The 24,092-nt window shown below is 39.5% G+C and overlaps 2 protein-coding genes across 4 annotated transcripts; one reads left to right on the top strand and one right to left on the bottom strand.

Moving 5' to 3' along the window:
- Window positions 1-149: 149 nt before the first annotated feature.
- On the bottom strand, window positions 150-17,704 carry LOC123503008 (serine/threonine-protein phosphatase PGAM5, mitochondrial-like). 3 transcript variants are annotated; one of them, XM_045252360.1, is made up of 6 exons: window positions 17,279-17,704; window positions 11,398-11,573; window positions 10,493-10,734; window positions 2,489-2,706; window positions 1,596-1,729; window positions 150-1,317 (listed from the first exon to the last, which is right to left on the bottom strand). In XM_045252360.1, the coding sequence occupies exons 2-6, from the start codon at window positions 11,559-11,561 to the stop codon at window positions 1,167-1,169; spliced, it is 909 nt and encodes a 302-aa protein (XP_045108295.1). In that variant the 5' UTR covers window positions 11,562-11,573; window positions 17,279-17,704; the 3' UTR covers window positions 150-1,166. The 3 variants fall into 3 exon arrangements, with proteins under 3 accessions (XP_045108295.1, XP_045108294.1, XP_045108296.1); XM_045252359.1 differs by having other exon boundaries at window positions 17,445-17,704; XM_045252361.1 differs by having other exon boundaries at window positions 1,596-1,726; window positions 17,445-17,599.
- On the top strand, window positions 13,609-23,678 carry LOC123502961 (60S ribosomal protein L6-like). The gene is made up of 11 exons (XM_045252253.1): window positions 13,609-13,683; window positions 13,788-13,932; window positions 16,399-16,464; window positions 17,171-17,223; window positions 17,357-17,440; window positions 18,000-18,080; window positions 19,849-19,929; window positions 20,528-20,670; window positions 21,046-21,173; window positions 22,831-23,015; window positions 23,501-23,678. Exons 1-11 carry the CDS (start codon window positions 13,609-13,611, stop codon window positions 23,660-23,662), a joined length of 1,203 nt encoding a protein of 400 aa, XP_045108188.1. The 3' UTR covers window positions 23,663-23,678.
- Window positions 23,679-24,092: the final 414 nt, after the last annotated feature.

The following is a 24,092-nucleotide window of genomic DNA, read 5'->3' as shown; positions in this document are numbered from 1 at the left end:
ACCATTTCTTGGGAGCGCCTTCCAGAGTAGCCACAGATAATGTACATTTATACTTATTATGCACCTCCCTCTTGCATTCATTACTTTCACTCTTCACTACATGATACATTCACCCATTCATGAACTAGAGGTTGTAATCAATCATTTAATCAATAATCATGAACTACTTTATTGGTAAGGATTTACAAAAACTGCTCTAGACAATAATGAGATATATCACAAGTATGACCAGGCATTACACCACTGCTTGGCATTTATTTGGCAATTGATAGATCATAGTCACTTCAAATAAATAATGCAAGTTAACAGTTCTCTATACAAGCAAATACCTAATCTAGTATACAGCCAGTCAGCTCTCTCTACACACATGCACACACATACATCACCAGTGGCAGAAGTGATGCAGGGTGCACACACTTGTGATAATACTGTTCTTGCTCTTCTAATTGTTCCTACCACCTGTTTCATTAAGGCTCCAAAGACTCCCAGCTCTGAGTGAAGCCACACAACACTCGCTACCACCTTCTGCCTCTATCTCACCAAACATTAAGCATCTGTTGCTGTTTGTAAACTGACAAAACTCTCACCACATTATCAGCTTCCAGTGGCTACAATTGCAATTCTCAATCTTAATAATATGCATCAGAGTGATTTAATCCATGTATTTCCAGGACCATAACACTTTAACACATGAATACAGTACAACTTTCATCACAAATGCCTCTCTCTACCCCAGTCTTTGGCTTACCCAGCATCTGACGACACCCACAACTCCCTACACACCATCACCATACACTATGTAGTCACTACTGTACAAATTGTAAGCCCATGAACACCAATTAGTTTCCACCCTACCAAGAGCTCTGTGTGTTTCCCATCACCCAAGTGGAATCATTGTCTCCCAAACACCTCAATCAACCAATCAACATAATCTGGCGTGTACTGCCATTGGTTTGGTGTGGGACAGCTTACTGCCTCTCCCAACACCTCAAAACTCCATATAAACAGGAACACTGGTTAGGTGCAGGACAGCTTACCAAATGAAGCACACCTAAACAACCCAATCAACAATAATCTTGAACACTGGTTGGATATGCCTCCCATAAACATAACACTCTACTTATCAGGAACATAATGGCACTGGTTCGGTTAGGTTAGGTTTTAGGTTAGGTGCGAGACATCTTTTCTGGGGGCATGTATCCACACTCGCCGAGGTGCCACAGTGCCACTCTGCCATCGGGTCGCACCACCAAGTGTGTTATGCTGCCGTTGTGCAGTGATATTCTCAGCCATGCCTCAGGGGGAAGCTGTAGGGCTCTGAAACACATTAACAGTGACAGCTACTCACATACATGGTTCAAATATAACCGATAACTTAAAACAGGTATTTCTGTCACTAATTCCTTATTTATGTATTGTGTGTTTCAATCCTCACATAGAGAAGCTAAAAAGGCAAGGCATTCTCTCAAGAGCCTCTTCCTTTATTCACTTCATTTATTACATACTTTCAGTCCTATTATGTATTTCCATCTCCACCAACACTAAAGCAACTGTACAATGCATATCCATCAAGTAGAGAAATGAAGCTTTCTTACCGGCACACAAAGTAGCGAATGACGTTTGCATGACACACAAACACTTCATAGCTATCCTTCTCCTGGCTGGGGGCAGCTCGGTGTACATACTTCCTGAAGGCAGCCTCAATACGTGCCCCGTCAGTGTAGAACTTCTGGAGGAAAACATGTGGAGTCAGAGGAAAGGTGCTGTTAACCCCTTCAGTACCAGGGTTCATTTTCATATTAATTCTGCTTACTCTTTGGTGATTTATGCTGCTTCAGAAACTCATACAGAGGATTAAAATAGTGAAGATTCTGGCCATTAATCTTTTGATCTCCATAGACCCTTCCTCATGTGAATAAAATGGTCTAATTGTACCCAAATCTGAAGGTAAAAATGTGACCCAGTACTGAAGGGTTAAAATGTGGTATGGAGGCTTGACTAAATAACAGACAAGAAGTTATGTTACTTTTAGAAGCCTGCAGACCAATATTCAATGTACTGTTATTAACCTACAACAAATTGTGATACTTTTAGAGACTTGCAACTAATATAACTGCACTAACCACTCTAATATATATTCCTTAGACAATGTTTTCTCCCTTCTCCCTTTTGCACCAATATATATATATATATATATATATATATATATATATATATATATATATATATATATATATATATATATATATATATATATATGTCAGAGCAACTAATGTGCCTTGTTGATATTATTACCATGATTACTATTTATTTATTCATTCATTAGTAACTGTAACCTAACTACTTACTATGCATTGCCCAGCTATTACAAATCATTACGTTAAAATGTGTGGGCTTGCCTGTACTCAATCTTTGCTATACTCACTGAGGAACACAGAGGCAATTAAAATACGATAACCAGCAACTGTCAACTAACAAGAAGACTTACGTGCATCTCTGGCTTCCAACTTCCCAGGGGAGGCTCGGGTGGTACTGGTGCTCCCTCCCTCAGTAGGTCACAGTGGTCTATCTGCTCCACCTCCCCAATCTTCTCCCTGATGATGTTGGCTGTCTCTGTGGCTCGTGTCATGGTGGAGTACACAAACCGAGAGTACGGCAAATCTAGTTCCTTAAGGCGCTCCCCAGTGAGGGCCGCCTGATCCCGACCTGCAGAGTGGCACTGCTATTAACCCTCCAACACTGGAACACATTTTTAATTTGAGATTTGTATACAAATGGACAGCCAGACGTTACCCTACAGAACGAGCTCAGAGCTCATTATTTCCGATCTTCGGATAGGCCTGAGACAAGGCACACACCACACACCGGGACAACAAGGTCAAAACTCCTCGATTTACATCCTGTACCTACTCACTGCTAGGTGAACAGGAGCTACACGTGAAAGGAGACACATCCAAATATCTCCACCCGGCAGGGGAATCGAACTCCGGTCCTCTGGCTTGTGAAGCCAGCGCTCTAACCACTGAGCTACCGGGCGTGTGTGTATTTACCTATTTGTATTTACCTATTTGTGTATTACAGGGCCCGAGCTAAGCTCTCTGTGTCCTGTCTCCTTGTCCATTCCTGTCATATCTCTCTTTCATCTGATTGACACACACTGTGTCAACAACATGACTGCTCAGTTTATTCCACTTAACAATGCTACGATGCGGGAAACTGTATTTTCTCACGTCATTTAGACAGATGTCCTTTATTAGCTTTTTTCCATGTCCTCGGAGATGATTACTTGTGGTCACCTTTATCAACTCTATCCAGTATGTCAATCTTGTTCACCAATTTATACATAGTTATCATGCCTCCTCTTGTTCTTCTCTCTTCTAATGTGGTCAGCCCCAGCTTCCTCAGTCTTTCCTCATAGTCTAACTCCCTGAGTCCTGGTACCATCCTTGTTGCCAGCCTCTGTACCCTTTCTACCTTCTTCACATTTTTCTTCATATGCGGTGACCAGACACATGCTGCATATTCTAACTGGGGTCTTATTAAGGTACATAATATCTTCTTCATCATTCCTTCATCTAGGTAGTGGAATGCAAGGCCAATATTTTGAAGCATGTTGTATGTTTTCCAAAAAATCTTGTTAATGTGTTTCTCCGGTGACAAAGTGTTTTGCACGGTTACTCCTAAGTCTTTCTCCTCATTGGTCTCTTTAATTTTCTCATCACCCAGCCTGTAATCCCTGTTTGGTCTGTATCTACTTCTTCCCATTTTCATAACATGGGTCTTGTCTATATTAAATTCCATCTGCCACTCTTTACTCCACTCATATATTTTATCAAGATCTTCCTGTAACTTGTTACAATCTTCCACATTCTTTACTCTCCTCATAATTTTAGTATCGTCCGCAAACATGTTCATGTAACTGTCAATTCCTACTGGCATATCATTAACATAAATCAAAAACATGATGGGACCCAGCACTGACCCTTGTGGAACTCCACTGGTTACCTTCTTCCACTCGGACTTCCTTCCTCTCACCACTGTTCTCATTTCTCTTCCCATTAAGTAATTTTCCATCCATTTTGCTAGTTTATCATTTACTCCTCCAATCATCTTTAGTTTCCACATCAGTCTATTGTGTGGTACTTTATCAAAGGCCTTTCTCAAGTCCAGGTAGATAGCATCCACCCATCCCTCTCTATGTTGTAGTATGTCAGTCACTCTTGAATAAAAACATAATAAATTGGATACACACGATCTTCCTTTTCTGAAACCAAACTGCCTTTCACTCAGAATGTTTTCACTTTCTAGATACTCACTCCACTTAGCTTTAATTACTTCTTCACATACCTTGCACAATATACTAGTCAACGATACTGGTCTATAATTTAGCGGTTCCATTCTACTACCATTCTTATATATAGGCACAATGTCAGCTCTTTTCCACTCTTTCGGGACTAATCCTGTTCGTATGGAGGTTTCCACAATATCAAATACGGGGTTCAACAATTGATCCTTACATTCATTTAGCAACCTCCCAGATATGCCATCAGGCCCCATTGATTTATTAATATCCAGATTGCTTATAATTTTCCTTACATCTTCCTTAGTAACCATGATGTCCTGCATTTGCTTTATTTCCGTAGGCCTTCCTCCCATAAAATGCTCCTCCTTTGTAAACACTTTGCAAAAGTTGTCGTTCAAAATTTCAGCTATATCTCCAGCATCTTCATATACTTCTTCCCGTTTTTACCTTTTCTATTGCCTCCCTTTTATTTAGTTTTCCATTTATGAATTTGTAAAACATTTTGGGTCACTATCACAGTTTTCCACCACCCTCTGTTCATATTCCTTCTGTGCTGTTCTCCTTACTTCAACATATCTATTCCTTGCTGTTTTGTAGACTTCTCTTGATAATACATCACTGTTTTTCTTAAGTTTCTTCCATGCCTTTTCTTTGTTCTTTTTTGCTTCTTCACAATTTCTATTAAACCACTGTTTATTATTTAAAGTCCTCTTTCTGTGATATGGCACAAACTTTTTCACAGCAGAGTTATACAAATCCATAAATTTATCGTATTTCAATTGCATATCCCTTTCCTGGTATACCACGGACCAGTCAATTTCATTAAAGAACTCCCTTATATGGTTATAATTTGCCCTAGTATAATTTAATTTTCCTTCCCTGTGTTCCACAATCTTATTCGTGCTTAATTCCGTATCCAGCTCAAAGCTTAGGACATCATGATCGCTTTTCCCCAAGGGACATTCATGTTCAATTTCCTCTTTTAGAGATTCCCTGGTAAATACCAAATCCAACCTTGCTGCAACATCTTGTCCCCTGCACCTTGTTGGTGATCTCACCCACTGTGTCATCAAGTTATTTGTTGCTACCTTTAACAATTCTTCTGCCCACTCACCGTTCACCACTTCGTAGTCTTCCCACACTATTTCTTTGCAATTATAGTCTCCAACTATCATCACTCTATCCTTTCTGATGAGTTCTTGCTTCATTCTGTCTAGAGTATTTCTCATCACCATTTGGTATTGTTCATATTCCCAAGCACTGGTTCTGGGTGGTATGTATACTGTTATAATATTAATGTCCCTCTTACCATCTGTTATAAGCATACTTATCACTTCCTCATTTCTCTTACTATAGTTCACCTCCTTCACTATAAGATTTTCCTTAGTAAGAACCAATATACCACCACCTCCTTTAATTTTTCTATCATTTCTCCATACTTTGTAGTGTTTTACAACAAACCAATCTAGCTTTATTTCGGGCCTTAGCTTTGTTTCCACTACACACATTACGTCCGGTTCGTTATTTCTTAGGTAATCCATACATTCTAGTGTGTGCGTGTGTGTGTGTATTTACCTAGTTGTAGTTTTACAGGGCCTGGGCCTTATGCTCATGTGGCCCCGTCTCCATATCTACACTTATCCAATTTTTCTTTAAAACTATGCACACTCGTGTTGCTGACACCACTTCTTCACTCAAACTGTTCCACGTCTCATCACATCTTTGTGGGAAACTATATTCTTTAACATCTCTCAGACATCTTCCCTTTCTCAGCTTTTTCCTATGTGATCTTGTGCTTCGGATGTCATATTCTTCTGTCAGGATCAATTTCTCATTATCCACTTGGTCCATTCCGTTGATCAATTTATAAACTTGTATCAGATCCACACTACTCCTGCATATTCCAATCTGGGTCTTATTATAGTACTTATCAATTTCTTCATCATTTCTTTGTCCATGTAGTGAAATGCTACTCCAATATTCCCAAGCAAATTATGTCTTTCTGAAAATTCTATCAATATGGCTTACCAGTTGATTGTTTTCTTCCATCATCACTCCTAAGTCCTTTTCCTTTTTTACTTTCTCCAGTTCTACTCCATCTCCCATCTTATAGATTCCCACGGGTCGTCTTTCACTCTTTCTCATTTCCATGACATGGCTTTTGTCCACATTGAATTCCATTTCCCACTTTTTATTCCATTCCCAGATCTTATTAAAGTCTTCCTGCAGTATTTCACAATCCTCTTTTTGCTTTATAATTCTGCACAGTTTTGTATCGTCCGCAAACAGATTTATGTAGCTGTTCACTCCTTCTGGCATGTCGTTTATATATATGAGGAAAAGTATTGGTGCTAATACTGACCCCTGCAGCACTCCGCTTTCTACTGCTCTCCACATGGACTTCATATCTTTAACTACCGTCCTTATTTCTCTCCCCCTCAAATAATTTTCCATCCATCTCAATGTGTGTGTGTGTGTGTGTGTGTGTGTGTGTGTGTGTGTGTGTGTGTGTGTGTGTGTGTGTGTGTGTGTGTGTGTGTGTGTGTGTGTATTTACCTAGTATTTACCTAGTTGTAGTTTTACAGGGCCTGGGCTTTATGCTGGTGTGGCCCCATCTCCATATCTACACTTATCCAATCTTACTTTAAAAGTGTGCACACTCGTTGTAGACACTACTTCTTCATCTAAACTGTTCCACGTCTCAATACATCTCTGCCGGAAACTATATTTTTTAATATCTCTCAGACATCTTCCTTTTCTCAACTTTTTACTATGCGATCTTGTGCTTTGGATGTCATGTTCTTCTCTCAGGATCAGTTTCTCATTATCCACTTGGTTCATTCCGTTGATCAATTTATAAACTTGTATCAGGTCTCCTCTCTCCCTTCTTTGTTCCAGAGTTGGTAGATCCATAGCCTTTAGTCTCTCCTCATATGTCATTCCTTCAAATTCTGGAACCATTCTTGTAGATATTTTTTGTAGCCTCTCCAATTTCCTTATGTGTTTCTTTTTATGAGGGGTCCACACTACTCCTGCATATTCCAATCTGGGTCTTATTATAGTACTTATCAATTTCTTCATCATTTCTTTGTCCATGTAGTGAAATGCTACTCCAATATTCCTTAGCAAATTATATGTTTCTCTAAAAATTCTATCAATATGGCTTACTGGTTGATTGTTTTCTTCCATCGTCACTCCTAAGTCCTTTTCCTTTTGACTTTCTCCAGTTCTATTCCATCTCCCATCTTATAGATTCCCACAGGTCGTCTTTCACTCTTTCCCATTTCCATGACATGGCTTTTGTTCACATTGAATTCCATTTCCACTTCTTACTCCATTCCCAGATCTTATTTAGGTCTTCTTGCAGTATTTCACAATCCTCCTTTTGCTTTATAACTCTGCACAGTTTCGTATCGTCCGCAAACAAATTTATGTAGCTGTTCACTCCTTCTGGCATGTCGTTAATATAAATGAGGAAAAGTATTGGTGCCAATACTGACCCCTGTGGCACTCCACTTTCTACTGCTCTCCACTTTGACTTCATATCTTTAACTACCGTCCTTATTTCTCTCCCCCTCAAATCATTTTCTATCCATCTCAATGTGCTTCCTTTTAAGCCACCCTTCTCCTCTAACTTCCACAGTAATCTTGCATGTGGCACTTTGTCAAATGCCTTTTTTAAATCCAAATAAATGCAGTCAACCCATCCCTCTCCCTCTTGTACTTTATCAACTATTCTAGAATAGAAACTCAATAAATTAGTTACACAACACCGTCCTTTTCTAAAACCAAATTGGCTATTTGATATTAATTTGTTGTCTTCAAGGAACTCGATCCATTGTTTCTTTATTATTCTTTCACACATCTTGCATATTACACTAGTTAGTGATAACGATCTGACATTTAGAGGTTCTTCCTTCCTTCTGCTCTTATATATGGGAACCACCTCAGCTCTTTTCCATTCTACTGGCACTGTTCCATTTTCTATTGAGCATTTTATGATGTTGTATATAGGACTTGCTAGTTCTTCCCTACATTCTTTCAGTATTCTGCCTGAGACTTCATCTGGTCCCATTGCCTTCTCTTCATCCAGTTCCTTCATTAACTCTTTTATTTCAAGCTTGGTTACTTTAATCTCTTTCATATAGATTGTCTCTCTATTACTCTGTGGCCTCTCGAATTTGGATTCCTTAGTAAAGACCTCCTGGAATTTTTTATTTAATAGTTCTAGTGTGTGTGTGTGTGTGTGTGTGTGTGTGTGTGTGTGTGTGTGTGTGTGTGTGTGTGTGTGTGTGTGTGTGTAATTCACTGTTTGATCTGCTGCAGTCTCTGACGAGACAGCCAGACGTTACCGTACAGAACAAGCTCAGAGCTCATTATTTCCGATCTTGGGATAGGTCTGAGACCAGGCACACACCACACACCACAACAAGGTCACAACTCCTCGATTTACATCCCGTACCTACTCACTGCTAGGTGAACACTACACGTGAAGGAGACACACCCAAATATCTCCACCCGGCCGGGGAATCGAACCCTCATCTGGCTTGTGAAGTCAGCGCTCTAACCACTCTAACCACTGAGCTACCGTGTGTGTGTGTGTGTGTGTGTGTGTGTGTATTTACCTAATGTATTTACCTAATTGTAACATACGGGAAAAGAGCTATGCTCGTGCTGTCCCGTCTCCATATCTATTAATGTCCAGCTTTTTCTTAAAATCATGAATATTCCTTGCGTTGACCACTTCCACGTCTAAACTATTCCATGCTTCCACCCTTCTATGAGGGAAGCTATATTTTTTCACATCTCTCCTATAAGTGGCCATTTTAGTTTTTCCCATGCCCTCTCAACATTCTTTCATTCCACATACACAGATCTTCCCTATCCATTTTTCCATGCCAATCATCACTCTGTATATTGCTATCAGGTCTCCCCTTTTCTTCTGTTTTCCAGGGTCGGAAGTTGCATTCTTTTCAGTCTGTCTTCATAAGTCAAATCTCTTAAGTCAGGCACCATTTTTGTTGCAGCCCTCTGTACTTTCTCTAGTTTCCTTATGTGTTTCTTTAAGTTCGGAGCCCACTGTATTGTTGCATATTCAAGCCTCGGTGTGTGTGTGTGTGTGTGTGTGTGTGTGTGTGTGTGTGTGTGTGTGTGTGTGTGTGTGTGTGTGTGTGTGTGTGTGTGTGTGTGTGTGTGTGTGTGTGTGTGTGTGTGTGTGTGTGTATTTATCTAGTCGTAGTTTTACAGGGCCTGGGCTTTATGCTCGTGTGGCCCTGTCTCCATATCTACACTTATCTAATTTTTCTTTAAAACTATGCACACTCGTTGCTGACACCACTTCTTCACTCAAATTGTTCCAAGTCTCAACACATCTTTGTGGGAAACTATATTTTTTAACATCTCTCAGACATCTTCCCTTTCTCAGCTTTTTACTATGCGATCTTGTGCTTCGAATGTCATATTCTTCTTTCAGGATCAGTTTCTCATTATCCACTTGGTTCATTCCGTTGATCAATTTATAAACTTGTATCAGATCCCCTCTCTCCCTTCTCTGTTCCAGGGTTGGTAGATCCATAGCCTTTAGTCTCTCCTCGTCATCCCTTCAAATTCTGGAACCATTCTTGTAGCCATTTTTTGTAGTCTCTCCAACTTCCTTATGCATTTCTTTTTATGAGGGATCCACACTACTCCTGCATATTCCAATCTGGGTCTTATTATAGTACTTATCAATTTCTTCATTTCTTTGTCCATGTAGTGAAATGCTACTCCAATATTCCTTAGCAAATTATATGTCTCTGAAAATTCTATCAATATGGCTTACCGGTTGATTGTTTTCTTCCATCGTCACTCCTAAATCCTTTTCCTTTTTAACTTTCTCCAGTTCTACTCCATCTCCCATCTTTTAGATTCCCACGGGTCATCTTTCACTCTTTCCCATTTCCATGACATGGCTTTTGTCCACATTGAATTCCATTTCCCACTTTTTACTCCATTCCCAGATCTTATTTAGGTCTTTCTGCAGTATTTCACAATCCTCTTTTTGCTTTATAACTCTGCACAGTGTGTTTGTGTGTGTGTGTGTGTGTATGTGTATCTGGGCCACCCTTTATGAGATTGGCAGACTGGTAGACAGATAGGTAGATACATATAGAGATAGATAGTGAAATAGAGAGCTGAGAAGGCACGCACCCAATTTAGTGAGGGTGCGGTCCTGGTCTGTGGAGGCCTGGAGGTTGTACTGGCCGTGGCGCACAAAGATGAGGTGGCGGGAGGCTGTGGCTCGTTCCTTCTCCAGCTTCTCTTCTCGCGCTTCAATCATGTTGTTGTTGATGTCGTTGCTGAAATGGCTGGTGTTGGTGAGGTTGTTGTTGTTGTTGTTGTTGTAGTTTGGCTTGTGTTTTAGAGGTTTCACTAGACTGTCAGCATCTCTTCTGTCAGGAGAAAAAAGTCCCATATTCAGAAATGCTTCCCTCTCTCACCATGACCATTTCCAAAGACTTCACAGACCATTAGCCAAGTTCTAGAGTATTTTTCCTGTTGATAATGCAGAAAACTTGTTAACATGTCCCTAGAATTACAGAAACATCCTTAAAAACCTGTCACTTCAACTAGAGCCCTTTGAAAATGGTGAAGATGCAATGCAGATGTGTTTCAGAAGACAGGTAAAGTAGTTTGTTTTATTTTTACAATGAACAGCACAGGAATGAAGGAAGAACATTCATGTCTTTCATAAATGCAAAATAAAAAATAAAAAGCATGAATCACAATTTTGTTTTGCATGTATCCAATTTGAATCAGTGATAGATACATTTTTACCTCCTGTTACAATTAGTACATGCAGATCCCAAGACAGCAAAGGAGAGAAGGAGCAAAGCAAGGAGGCATACCTTTTTTATGTAAAAGGGGAAAGCTGGCCAAGGATAACATAAATGAAAAAAGGCCCACTTAGTTGCCAGTCCCCTTGGAGGTCTGAGAGAGTTTGCCAAAAAATAAAGGGATAAATGTCTTGAAACCTCCCTCTTAAATTAAGTCAAGTCACAGGAAGCTGGAAGTACAGAAGCAGGCAGGGAGTTCCAGAGTGTACCAGAGTTTACCTGTCCCAGTTCCAGTCCCACTTGACGGAGGGAGTGTAGCCAGTGGTCCAGGAAGCATCCACAGACACTCTCCGCTCATCTCGCCCCAGGAGGAACCCAACCACCGAGCCACCTGCCGCCGCTGCCACCACACCCAGCTGTCTGCCACCTCTCATCCACGACATGGTGCCACACTCCTGTAGGCACACAGATCACATACAGCTCCTGTGTGTGTGTGTGTGTGTGTGTGTGTGTGTGTGTGTGTGTGTGTGTGTGTGTGTGTGTGTGTGTGTGTGTGTGTGTGTGTAATTCACCACGGTCGCCTGCTGGTCACCCAGCCAGTCTTCCCCATCATGGAGCGAGCTCAGAGCTCATAGACCGATCTTCGGGTAAGAATGAGACCACAACACACTCCACACACCAGGAAAGCGAGGTCACAACCCTTCGAGTTACATCCCGTACCTATTTACTGCTAGGTGAACAGGGGCTACACATTAAGAGGCTTGCCCATTTGCCTCGCCGCCGATTCGAACCCGGCCCTCTCGATTGTGAGTCGAGCGTGCTAACCACTACACTACGTGTGTGTGTGTGTGTGTGTGGGTGTGCGTGTGCGTGTGTGTGTGTGAACAATCTGGAGGATACAGCAACAGAGCAGTGCTCTATTTTTTTGCAGATGACAGGCTTATCTCAGTAGAATCAGGAGACTGAAAAAATTATAGTTGCATTGACTATAAAAGGAGCAGGAAATGGATTGAGGATAAATGCAGAAAAATAGTAAGATAATGATGTACCACCAAAGTGTGTAATTATCTAATTGTATATTACAGGGTTCAAATGGGGTTCCTAGTGACCTGTCTCCATACCTACTTTTATCCAACTCTTCCTTAAATTTGTGCACACTTTCTGCTGCTACAATCTCTTCATTCAATCTGTTCCAGATGTCCACCATCCTATGTGGAAAACTAAACTTTTTAATTTTCCTCCAACATTGACTTTTCATGATCTTGGAGTGTCCTCTTGTTTGTGTATCTCCGTCCTCTGTCAGTGATAATAGGTCTTGTCTATCTATCTTTTCCATACAGTTTACTAACTTATATACATTGTTATCAGATCTCCTCTTTCCCAGCTATCCTTCAGTCTTTCTTCATAGGGAAGATCCTTTATTTCTGGCATCATCTGTGTAGATATCCTTTGGATTCTTTCTAGTTTCCTGATGTCCTTCTGTCTATATGGTGACCACACCACTGCTGCATATTCTAGTTTAGGCGTGTGTGTGTATTTAACTAGTTGTATTTACTTAGTTGTGTCTTACAGGAAAAGAGCTATGCTGATGCTGTCCTGTCTTCATATCTATAGACATCCAGTTTAGCCTTAAAGTCATGAATATTTCTTGCTTGAACTACTTTCATCCAAATTGTTCCATATTTCTATGATTCTGTTTGGAAAACTATATTTCTTAATGTCTCTTCTACACACGGTCTTTTTCAATTTCATGCCGTGTCCCCGTGTATTTCTTGAGTCCCACATCAATGACTTCTTTGTCAACTTGGTCCATGCCCTGTATATAGTAATTAGGTCTCCTCTTTCTCGCCTATGTTGCAATGTTGAAAGTTTTAATCTCTTTGATCTGTCCTCACAAGTTAGGTCTCTCAAACTTGGAACCCGTTTGGTTGCAGCTTTTTCAATCTTTTCTATCTTCCTTATACATTTTTCTATTATGTGGTGACCATTTAAGTGCAGCATATTCTAGTTTAGGTTGAATCATGCATTCTATTAGTTTTTTCATCACCTTTTCATCTATATAAGTAAATGCCCATTTCATTGTTCTTTGTAATTCATGTTTCCCAATGATTTGTTTACATATTTTTCAAGAGATAAATTATCATTTACTGTAATACCCAGGAGTTTATCTTCTTTTGTTTTCTGAATTGTTTACATATTTTTCCAGAGATAAATTGTCATTTACTGTAACACCCAGGAGTTTTCTTCTTTTGTTTTCTGAATTTCTACTCATCCCCATAGTGTAAGATTTTGTCTGTCTTCTTTTGCTTTTCTCTAGTTCTACCACTTTGCATTAAATTCCATTTCCCATTTCTTGCTCCACTCATGTATCTTATTTTCTGTAGCATTTCACGATCCATGTCATTTTCCACTCGTTTCAGTAACTTTGCGTCATCTGCAAATAAGTTTACATAACTGTCCACCTTGTCTACCATTTCATTAATGTACACTATGAAGATTACTGGGAGTCTCAGGTCAACCTTCCTAGTGGTCAGGTGTGTCTCTGATAGCAGCGACATGTCTCCTGTTAGTGGAGTGTGATCTGTGGCTTGTTTACGTAGAGATGGCTGCTTTCCCTGCGGTTTTGGGTGGGTGTTAGTTTTCCTATCCTCAAGGCCTTTGTTATGAAGGTCTCAGAGGTGGAGGCAAAGTTCCATCGAAGGATCTCAGAGGTGCGGGAGGAGTTTCAAGGGCAAATCTCTGACCTGCAGGCTGAGTTCTGTCGGGTGAACTCAGTGCCTGAGGGAGTGGTAGTTCCTGCAGTCTCCTTACAAAGTAATGAGATGCAGGACCATGAGGAGTGACAAGTTGTGTCTGCTGGTGCGAAGAGGAGAAAGGTCCTCAGTACCAGGGACAGAACCAGAAATAATGGGTTTAAACTTGAAAAATTCAGGTTTAGGAAAGAAATGGGAAGAAACTGGTTTTCAAACAGAGTGGTTGATGAGTGGAACAGACTCAGTGGTCATGTAGTCAGGGCTGAATCAATAGGGAGCTTTAAAAGAAGATTAGATAAGTTTATGGATGGGGATGATAGATGGAATTAGGTAGCTTTAAATACACAGGGACTGCCACGTGTAGGCCTGGCAGCCTCTTGCAGCTTCCCTCTTTTCTTATGTTCTTATGTTCTAACTGTTCCCTGTGGAACTCCACTTACAACTGTACACCATTTTGATTCTTCATCTGTTAATACTGTTCTAATTTTTTTTCTCTGCCTTTTAAGAAATCTGTTATCCAGTCCAGTACTTTTCCCTGTAAACCACCTACGTTTTTAATTTTACATAGCAATTTCTGATGTGGTACTTTATCAAAAGCCTTTTTTAGATCCAAGTAGACACAGTCTGCCCATCTGTCCCTTTCCTGAATTATGTCTATTGCTCTACTGAAGAAACTCAATAAGTTTGTGACACAAGATCTTCCACTTCTGAAACCAAATTGTTGTTCAGTCAATGCATGTGACTCTTCTAGCTGTTGCATCCATCTGTCTTTAACAATTTTTTCTGCTATTTTTGCAACCACACTTGTTAGGGACACTGGTCTGTAGTTCAGTGGTTTTTCTTCGTTACCTCCCTTGAAAAATAATACAATATTGGCCATTTTCCAATCTAAAGGGACTTCTTCTTTCTTAAAAGACCATACTATGATGTTATGTAATACCTCTGCTAGCTGGTCATTACATTCCCTCAGTATTCAGTTTGACACCCCATCTGATCCTTGAGCCTCATTCACATCCAACGTTTTCATTATCTTCTTGATTTCTTTGACTTCCACATGAATTTCCCTCATTATCTTGTTTTTGTGCCCTGCTCTTGCTCCTTCAAACTTATTTTCTTTGGTGAATACAGATTCAAAGCACCCATTCATTATTTCTGCCGGTGATCTTGCATCCTCATATGTGACATTATCAACTTTTAATCTATCTATTGTTTGATTTTTTTTTTTTTCATTTTCAGCTCATTTTTGCAATTGTCAACTACTATATCTTTCTCATAGTTCCTTTGTCCTGTCTTAGTGTTTGGACATATTAATTTTCCAATTGTTATGTCCTCTTTTTCTCTATCTATTCCATGCTGCTTTCTTTTTCACTTTCACTGATTTATATCTTGTGCTATACCAGACTTCCTTTCTCTCTTCCTCACTGGATCTGATTTTAGGAACATATCTGTTAATCCCTTCATTATAAAGGTTCATAAATATATCCCACCTTCTCTGTACATTACTTGTTGTGTATAGGTGTGTGTGTGTGTGTGTGTGTGTGTGTGTGTGTGTGTGTGTGTGTGTGTGTGTGTGTGTGTGTGTGTGTGTGTGTGTGTGTTTCACTGTTTGATCTGCTGCAGTCTCTGACGAGACAGCCAGATGTTACCCTACGGAACGAGCTCAGAGCTCATTATTTCCGATCTTCGGATAGGCCTGAGACCAGGCACACACCACACATCGGGACAACAAGGTCACAACTCCTCGATTTACATCCTGCACCTACTCACTGCTAGGTGAACAGGGGCTACACGTGAGGAGACACACCCAAATATCTCCACCCGGCCGGGGAATCGAACCCCAGTCCTCTGGCTTGTGAAGCCAGCGCTCTAACCACTGAGCTACCGGGCCGTGTGTGTGTGTGTGTGTGTGTGTGTGTGTGTGTGTGTGTGTGTGTGTGTGTGTGTGTGTGTGTGTGTGTGTGTGTGTGTGTGTGTGTGTAGGCTCTCCTTGTGACACACAGACCAGTAGCATGTGCTGATGATACATGATACATAAATAAAAGTGTCCATGAATGATAGAAAATTTTAATTACTCTAGGAGGAAAACAAATGAAAACCTACCTATGAACAAGAAACTATGGACAAAGATAAAGAGAAAACAGATTATGAACAAGAATGAAATCTTTGAAGAGAAATCATTATCAATGATAAATTAAGTTGTGCTGACCATCTGGCTGAAAAGATAAATAAAGTAAATAAATTAGTGGGGCTAATTAGAAGAACTTTTATTGCATTGGACGCTGAGGTTTATAAAGCACTGTTCAAAACAGTGATAAGAATACATCTAGAATATGCAAACTTGGTCTGGAATCCTCACCCCCTGAAAGATATTGAGATTGGTGGAGATTTTTTTTTTTTTTTCTTTTTTTTTTTTTACAGTAAGGCCTATAGCACTTGTAGGCACACTTGAAGAGTGTATGGGAAGCGTTGTTCAGCTTCCGCCCATTAGTGGCACAGGCAACTTTATTAATAGTGGTACCCATATTAGGGCCCACATCACCCCCGAAGCTAATCTTTGGTGTAACCACCTACAACCTGGGTATCAAGTTGACATGTAGGTAACTTTAAACCACTCGACAAATGGCAAAGTGTTATAAGGCTGTACGTGGTGGGATTCGAACCTACGCGTGGACGTCTGCCCGATCCCACGCTCACCACTTTATCCACTACGCCACCGCCTCCCTGTGCAATGTAGAGCTACAAAGGATGGTTCCAGAACTAAAAGGTCTCAATTATAAAGAAAAACTCAGGAAGCTGAAGCTACCAACACTAGCTTACAGAAGGGCACGGGGAGATATGATTGAAACTTTCAAGATTCTTACTGGAAAATATGATGAGATATATTGCTAGGGATTACTCAAATCTAATGAAATTAGAACAAGTAGAGGAAATTCACTGAAACTTTTCAAATCAAGAACCAGATTAAATGTCAAGAGATATGCCTTTCCCTGTGGGATAGTAAATTCTTGGAACCTTTTGCCTGAGTGGGTAGTTTCAGCAATTTCCGGAAAGAAATTTGAGGCAAAATTAGACAAATTCTGGGCAAATCAAAATCTATATAATGATTATAAAGCACATGAGATCCATCACAAGCTACCAAAATACAGAAATGAAGATCTGGAGCCACTGGCATAAGCCTCTTCCAGGATGTCAACTAAGAAACTGTATGATCTAAATCTGTAGCTTGTGTTATCTATCGTGTGAGATGAATGAAGGAACGTGTCATGATCCATACTGACCTAAAGCTTGATACTTGATAGCTTGTATAGTTACCGTTGATGAAGCTTTCCATGAATTGAAGATTGTGTTAGAGGTAAGTAATGGATAGAGAAAGATTTCCACGACACACACCCATATATTTTACATACCTAGGCTGTGTATCAAATATCTAAGTATCAAGTGTGTGACTGGTGCCGCATGCTCTGCCCTCATTCTACTTTTCACAGGTCACTTCAGGTCAACACGTGCCTCACACACCCACACCTGTCCACCATGCATATGTCACAGGAATTACCCAAAAACACACTCAAGTACCTTTTTATACAGTTATCTTGCGTTTTGTGACTTTTATCTCCTCACAAGCCCCAGACAAGTTCCAGACAGATGAAGGACAGGAAGCTAGACTCAGGTGGCTCTCTCTTTCTCTCTCTCTCTCTCTCTCTCTCTGTCTAGTCTTTAATCTTGACTTTAGTTTTTTGTCCACTTCTCTCTCTGCAAACATCATATTAATGATGGGGTTTTTATCGTGTTCATTTCGCGTATCTAATTACGTTTAATGGTCTTTTGTAGTGAAAAATGGAATAAGTGTATAGTGTAAAGTAAATTATCTCTCTCTCTCTCTCTCTCTCTCTCTCTCTCTCTCTCTCTCATATTAGCGTTTAATTGTTATTCTTTTATGATTATAACACATACATAAATTCATTCATTCATGTGAAGTTGATGGTGAGAGGTCAAAAGTTTGTAATTCACACTAAACTGTATTAACTTAAATCATAATGCTACCATTAATATCAACCTATTTTTTCACCACTGAAATATATATAAATTGAGTTATTTATTGCAATTATTAAGACGGTATATATTTTTCAGGTTTGTTGTTATAGAAGAGCCATCTGGTGGAAGCTCTTTTCTGCTCCCTCCTGCCCGGGCCGCGGTGTGTTCTGGGACGAGGTACGTATCGCTTGTTATCTACCACACCAATGTCATCACCACCAATCCAACACCACATACACACGGCCGGGACACCAGTGAAGGCGAGGAAAGGGAGAAATTAGGGCCATTATGCGGGGATGACTAGATAAATGAGAGATAAATATGCATGGTTGTCCCGCCTTCATGTAAACAAACCCTGAGTGAGGCATGTGGAGGTTTGGGAATATTTGTGGCACTTTTAGGCTTTAATTGTTGTGTATGGCGCGTGGTTAGCAATAAAAATACACGTCAGTTTATTAATCTTCCAAGTGGCAGTAGTTAGGTTATTAAATTTACCGTTTTCTTGCAGGCCATACCGGTTAAGTAAATTTAGTTAATCCCTTCAGTACTGGGACACATTTTTGACTGAGTTTTAGGTATTATTACACGATTTATTTACATTAGGAAGGGTCTGTGGAGGTCAGAAGATTAATGGCCAGCGTCGTCACTATTTTAATCGCCTACATGAGTTTCTGAAGCTGCATAAAATCGCCAAATGAACAGAATGAATATGGAAACGTGGAATTATTGCAGTTTGAACCAATACACCTCACGTAACGATACACATTCTCACGGTCAAGATCACACTTCTACGAGCATTTCTAACCCCTATTTTACCCTATCGGAAATTAATAAGAACTTCAGGACATATTTTAGGTTTGGTTTGGTTTCCCTCACCCTAAAACACCGCCTTCCCAGGATGTCCCCCAAGTCTGTTAGACATAGGGGAAAATAATTATATGATACGGTCTACTTGTTGAAACTGCAAATTAACTAACGTGTCATGGCACTGAAGGGTGTAACTCAAAGATGTTCGTGGCTTATGGTAATAGTGAATATATTAGTTTTGAGTGTTTTTGCATTTTGTAGCCGGATTGTGGTTGGCTGTGGAGGTTTTAGGAGGGAAATATTGTTGTGATGCAAATTAAGAAAACTCATAACGCTATTTTCGTTCTATGTACATGTAAGTCTCTCTCTCTCTCTCTCTCTCTCTCTCTCTCTCTCTCTCTCTCTCTCTCTCTGTTTTACTGTTATGCTTTTCCTTTTTTTCTTTTATATTTGTAGGCTTTCCTCCTCCTCCTCCACTTCTTTCCCTCTTTCTTTGCAAATTTCCTTGCCAGATTTCTCACTTATCACATTTAAAGAACCATAAATAGCTAAATAAAACAAATAAATCAGCAAAATATGAAACATGGTGAATTCTGAAGGTAATATTCTCGAAATGTAACTTAATAGATCGTGAAAAGTAACAAACAGTGAGTTATATTTCATCGTTTTCTTAGTGCGTGATATTTGTTTGATACTCGTTCATCTATTGTTTTCCAGTGTCAGTTTGAAATAGGGAAGGACTGTATATCTTTTCCATTTTCCCTGTATGACTTGAAAGAAAAACATTATTATTTCCAGAATTGAAAAGATAAGTCAGTGAAATAACAGAGATTTTTTTTCTATTTTTTATTTATTTCATTTATTTATTTTAGTAGTAGTAGTATATATGTATTTATTATTATTTATTGACTTATTTTATATATTTCACTTTTATGTATTTGTATTTTTTATTTATATTTATTTTTATTTATTTTTTTTATTTATTTTTTTTTTGATTTATTTATTTATTTATTTATTTATTTATTTATTTATTTATTTATTTATTTTTATAGCTTTTACTTCCAATTTCCCTATAGTATGAGGGCTTACAAACAGTGAGACATGAAGATTATATTTTCATTTTCTGTTGTGTTTCCAGATGGTGCAAACCAAAACAGTTCGCCGCTCCATCAAGCCGGGCGGCGTTCGCTTCGGCAAGCCCAAGAGTAAAAACATTAAGGTGAAGTGTGTGTGTGTGTGTGTGTTCGACGTTTGGTGTTTGGCTGCTCTTCCTATCACTCTCCCTCTTCCTCCTCTCATCCTATTTCTCCTTCCCCTCTCCCTTCTTCTCATCCTTTCTTGTCTCTCCTTTTTTGCTTTCTTCCAGAGAGAGAGGGGGGACAGACTAAAATGGGAAGGCATGGAAGAAATTGATTGGAAAAGGAAAGAGAGGAAATAAAGGTAACAGAAGGAATGAAAATAATAATAATTAATGTTTCCTCTTTATCTATCAAAGGGAGAAGCTGGGAATGAAAAAAAAAGAGAGAAGAGTGAAAATTGCACAAAATGAATGCAAAGGAAGAGGAGGAGGAGAAAATAGAATATTTTTAGTAATTCACATCTTTATCTACCAAAAAAAAAAGATAGGAATGGGAAAGAAAATAGAAAGATTGAGAATAAATGAAAAGGAGAAAAGAAAATTGTTGTCTTTATAATTCACATCTTTGAGTTTGTTTGCTTTGTAAAGTTTTGAGTGTAAGTTTGTGCATGTTAAGGTGTGTGTGTGTGTGACGTAAAATAGCCTTAATAACTAGCATGTCTCTATCTTCCCCCCACAGCAGGCAGCCGAGAAGCCCAAGACCTTTGTGGAGAAACCCATCGGAGGCGACAAGAATGGCGGGACACGTAAGGTTCGTGTGAAGAAGCTGCCAGCCTACTATGCCTCACAGCCCAACCCAAAGAAGAGGGCCAAGCGTGTCAAGTGAGTGACCCTGACTTGACTTCACCTAACTCAATATTAGTTAACTTAATCTGACCTAACCTTATCTCACCTCACCTCACCTCATGTTACCTTACCTCTCCTCTCCTCTCATCTCATCTCATCTCAACTTCATGTCACTTCACTCCTCTTCTTTCCTCTCCTCTCCTCAGATGAGATAAGGAGGATGATGAATAAATAGAAAAGAATAAAATAGAGAAACAATAATATATATAAAGGATAGAAAAGATTGACATAATTTCTACTCTTACACACACACACACACGCACACACTAGATAAATACACACATCTATGTAAAACTACAACTAGGTAAATACACACCGCTCTGACTGAGGTGTTCTGTTCTCTCCCCCAAGGCGCAACACAAAGCCCCTGCGGTCCACCCTGACTCCCGGCACCATCTGCATCCTCCTGGCCGGCATCCACAAGGGAAAGAAGGTTGTGTTCCTCAAGCAGCTTAAGAGTGGCCTTTGTCTTGTCACTGGTGCGTATCCTGGTGTTTATTTTATTTATTTATTATTATTATTATTATTATTATTATTATTATTATTATTATTATTATTATTATTTTTAATCTCTCTCTCTCTCTCTCTCTCTCTCTCTCTCTTCTCTCTCTCTCTCTCTCTCTCTCTCTCTCTCTCTCTCTCTCTCTCTCTCTCTCTCTCTCTCTCTCTCTACTGTCAGCTTTTTTTTTCTTCTTATGACCTTTTATGCTTTATATTACTTCATATGTCCTGAGTCCCTCCAGTGTTCTAGTCTTGGTCCTTCCACAGCCTGCAGAAGGAAAGAACAGAGAACACAAAGCAGGGAATACAATTTACACTGACATTTTCTCCATGCCTGCTCTAGAAACTCTTTAGCCGCACTTCTAATTGCCTTTCTATCTCTCCATGGCAGTGAGGACTCCACTTTCTTCCACCTCTCTTGTCTCTCTCTAGTGGTGGTGGTCGTGGTTTTGTTCTCTCTCTTGTCTTGGGAGAGATAAAGTGTAATTGTAACTTTTTTTTTATCTTTTTCCATGTTTTTCTCTCATATCATCAACTTTTCTCTCTCTCTTTCTCTAGTGGTGGTGATGGTGGTGGTTTGGTTCTCTTATTTGTTTAGGGGGAGTTAGAGTAGTTGTATTATAACTTTTTTCTCTCCTTATTTTCTTGTATTGTCAGTTTTTCTCTTTGTCTCTTTCTCTAGTGGTGGTGGTTGTGGTTGTTTGGTTCACTCTCTTGTCTTGGGTGAGATAAATGTGATTATATTGTAACTAACCTTTCTCTTTTTGTTTTCTTTCATTCTCTCAGCTTTTCTTTTCTCTGAATTTCCTTTTCTTTCCTTTACGTTCTTTTGGTTTCTTCCATTCTTTCTCCTCCATTCCATTTATTTGACTAACTTCTTTCTCTCTCTTCAGTCTTCCCAGTGATGCTGTTGTTAATTTTCTGCAGTCATTTTTCTTCTAATTATTATTGTTGTTATTATCTTACTGGCTATTCTAAACTCTACACATAGGCCATTATTGATTTATTGCCAATTCTTGTTTTATAATAGTCTGTCATTTAAAGAAGTTAAGTTTTTTAGGTTCTCATCACAGACACCATTATTAATTTATTGCCAAGTCCTGTTTTTCTATCTAATCTATAAGGTAATGGCAATTCTTGGTCCTCATTACACTGTTATTTATTTCTTGCCAAGTCTTGTTTCTTAGTCAGTCTTATCTGTTTTAGGTCTATCATGGACACCATTATTAATTCAGTGCTGAATATTGTTTCCTAGTCATTCTTGTAAGACAGTTGTTTGTTCTAGTTCTTTTTCACAGACACCATTGTTAATCTCCTATCCAGTGTTATTTCCTAGTTCTTGCCTGTTGTAGGTCTCTATCATACACAGTCTGACATCTGTGGTCTGTATTCAGAAATGCTTTGTTTTCTCACCGTGATTATTTTCCAAAGCCATAGAGATGATTAGCAGGATTTTCAAGAGTTTCTCCAGTTAACAATGCAGAAATCTTGTCAATCTGCTTCTAGAGATGTAAAAATGTTTTTATTTGTGTAAATTTAGTCTTTTGAAATAGTGGAGGTGAAATACAAAAGTGTTTGAGAATACATACAAGTCTGTGTGTTGACTGCCCACTGACTGCCTTGTCCCTCCCTCAGGTCCCTTCAAGATCAATGCCTGCCCTCTGCGCCGCGTTAACCAGATTTACCTGATTGCCACGGCCACCAAGCTGGACATCAATGCGTTCAGTGTCCCCAAGAACATCGATGATAAGTACTTCAGGAGGATCAAGGCCAAGCGTCCCAAGAAGGAGGAAGGAGACATCTTTGAACAGAAGCAGGAGGTGAGGGAATCACTCTGGGCTGGGTTAAACTGTGAGCTGTGTGTGTGTGATGGTATTTTATCCTTGTCGTTTCCATATAGTATTTTATTTTTATCTTTATTCCTTTTCCTTCAACTTTGTTTGATCTTTATTGCTTTTTCTTCAATGTAATTTCTGCATTCAAGGGTGTGAGGTGTGTGAGTCAACATACCTTGCCTCACTGTATAATAACTGTATTAATTGGTTTGGTCTCTTTGCTCTTCTCATAAATACCTTTATTACACCACTAAGATAAGAAATCAATCAATGAATCATGGGTGTTTTACTGTCTTAGCTGAAGTCATAGTACCAGCTGCAGTAATAATCAATCATTGTGTGTCTTACTGCCTTAGCTGAAGTCATGGTAGGAGCAGCAGTAATACACAATGAAGCACTGCTGTGTCCTACTGTCTTAAGCTTTATTCATCATAGTAACAGCAGTAATACAATGTGGATCCTTTGTGCAGAAATATGTGCCGTCTGCCCAGCGCAAGAAGGACCAGGCGGTTGTGGATGGCATGGTGATGTCTGTGATCCGCAAGCGTGAGGACAAGAAGATGCTGTTTGGCTACCTGGGCACTCCCTTCGGACTCAGGAACAAAATGTATCCTCACAGGCTGAAGTTCTAAATAAATGAGTAATGTATGTCTTGTTTTTGTAACCCAGTGCATTGGGTGACATACACTTCCAGTTTGGGATTCATTAAATGAAGCAATGGTAGTCTGAAAAGTTGAACGTACGAAGGGATGTAGTACTGTATAAGTTGATTATGGTAGTTTAAAGACTATCTTTGCATGACCCATATTCTGAAACACTTCCACACTGCACCTTCACTATTTTCAAAGGGGTCTATAGTCCGGCTCAAATATGAAGGCCGCTCATGGGGGAGACCTAATGGTGATTCCCCGGCTGCGGCGTGCCAACCACCATAGCACATGTTTCGATCTCATTATTAGCTTACATCTTAATGAACCGTCATAAAAGTGTATTCCTCTAAATTTCTAATAAGGATGTATAGAGAGCTTTGAATATTGTTTTAGTGTAATGAAGACAATGATT

The sequence above is a fragment of the Portunus trituberculatus genome, chromosome 13 (genome assembly GCF_017591435.1).
Source record: "Portunus trituberculatus isolate SZX2019 chromosome 13, ASM1759143v1, whole genome shotgun sequence".
NCBI classification, from domain to species: Eukaryota; Metazoa; Arthropoda; class Malacostraca; order Decapoda; family Portunidae; genus Portunus; species Portunus trituberculatus.
Note: the sequence above shows the minus strand (reverse complement) of the source record. Positions and strands in the feature narration are given on the sequence as shown.

Coding starts and splice junctions, on each gene's coding strand:
- LOC123503008 (XM_045252360.1), bottom strand. CDS start 11,561: ATGTCGTGGATGAGAGGTGGCAGACAGCTGGGTGTGGTGGCAGCGGCG. Junction 2,707..10,492: donor CCGCACCCTCACTAAATTGG/GTGCGTGCCTTC, acceptor GCCACTCTGCAG/GTCGGGATCAGGCGGCCCTC. Junction 1,318..1,595: donor ATTCGCTACTTTGTGTGCCG/GTAAGAAAGCTT, acceptor AATGTGTTTCAG/AGCCCTACAGCTTCCCCCTG.
- LOC123502961 (XM_045252253.1), top strand. CDS start 13,609: ATGAAGATTACTGGGAGTCTCAGGTCAACCTTCCTAGTGGTCAGGTGT. Junction 13,684..13,787: donor ATAGCAGCGACATGTCTCCT/GTTAGTGGAGTG, acceptor TTTGTTATGAAG/GTCTCAGAGGTGGAGGCAAA. Junction 23,016..23,500: donor TCTTTGAACAGAAGCAGGAG/GTGAGGGAATCA, acceptor TCCTTTGTGCAG/AAATATGTGCCGTCTGCCCA.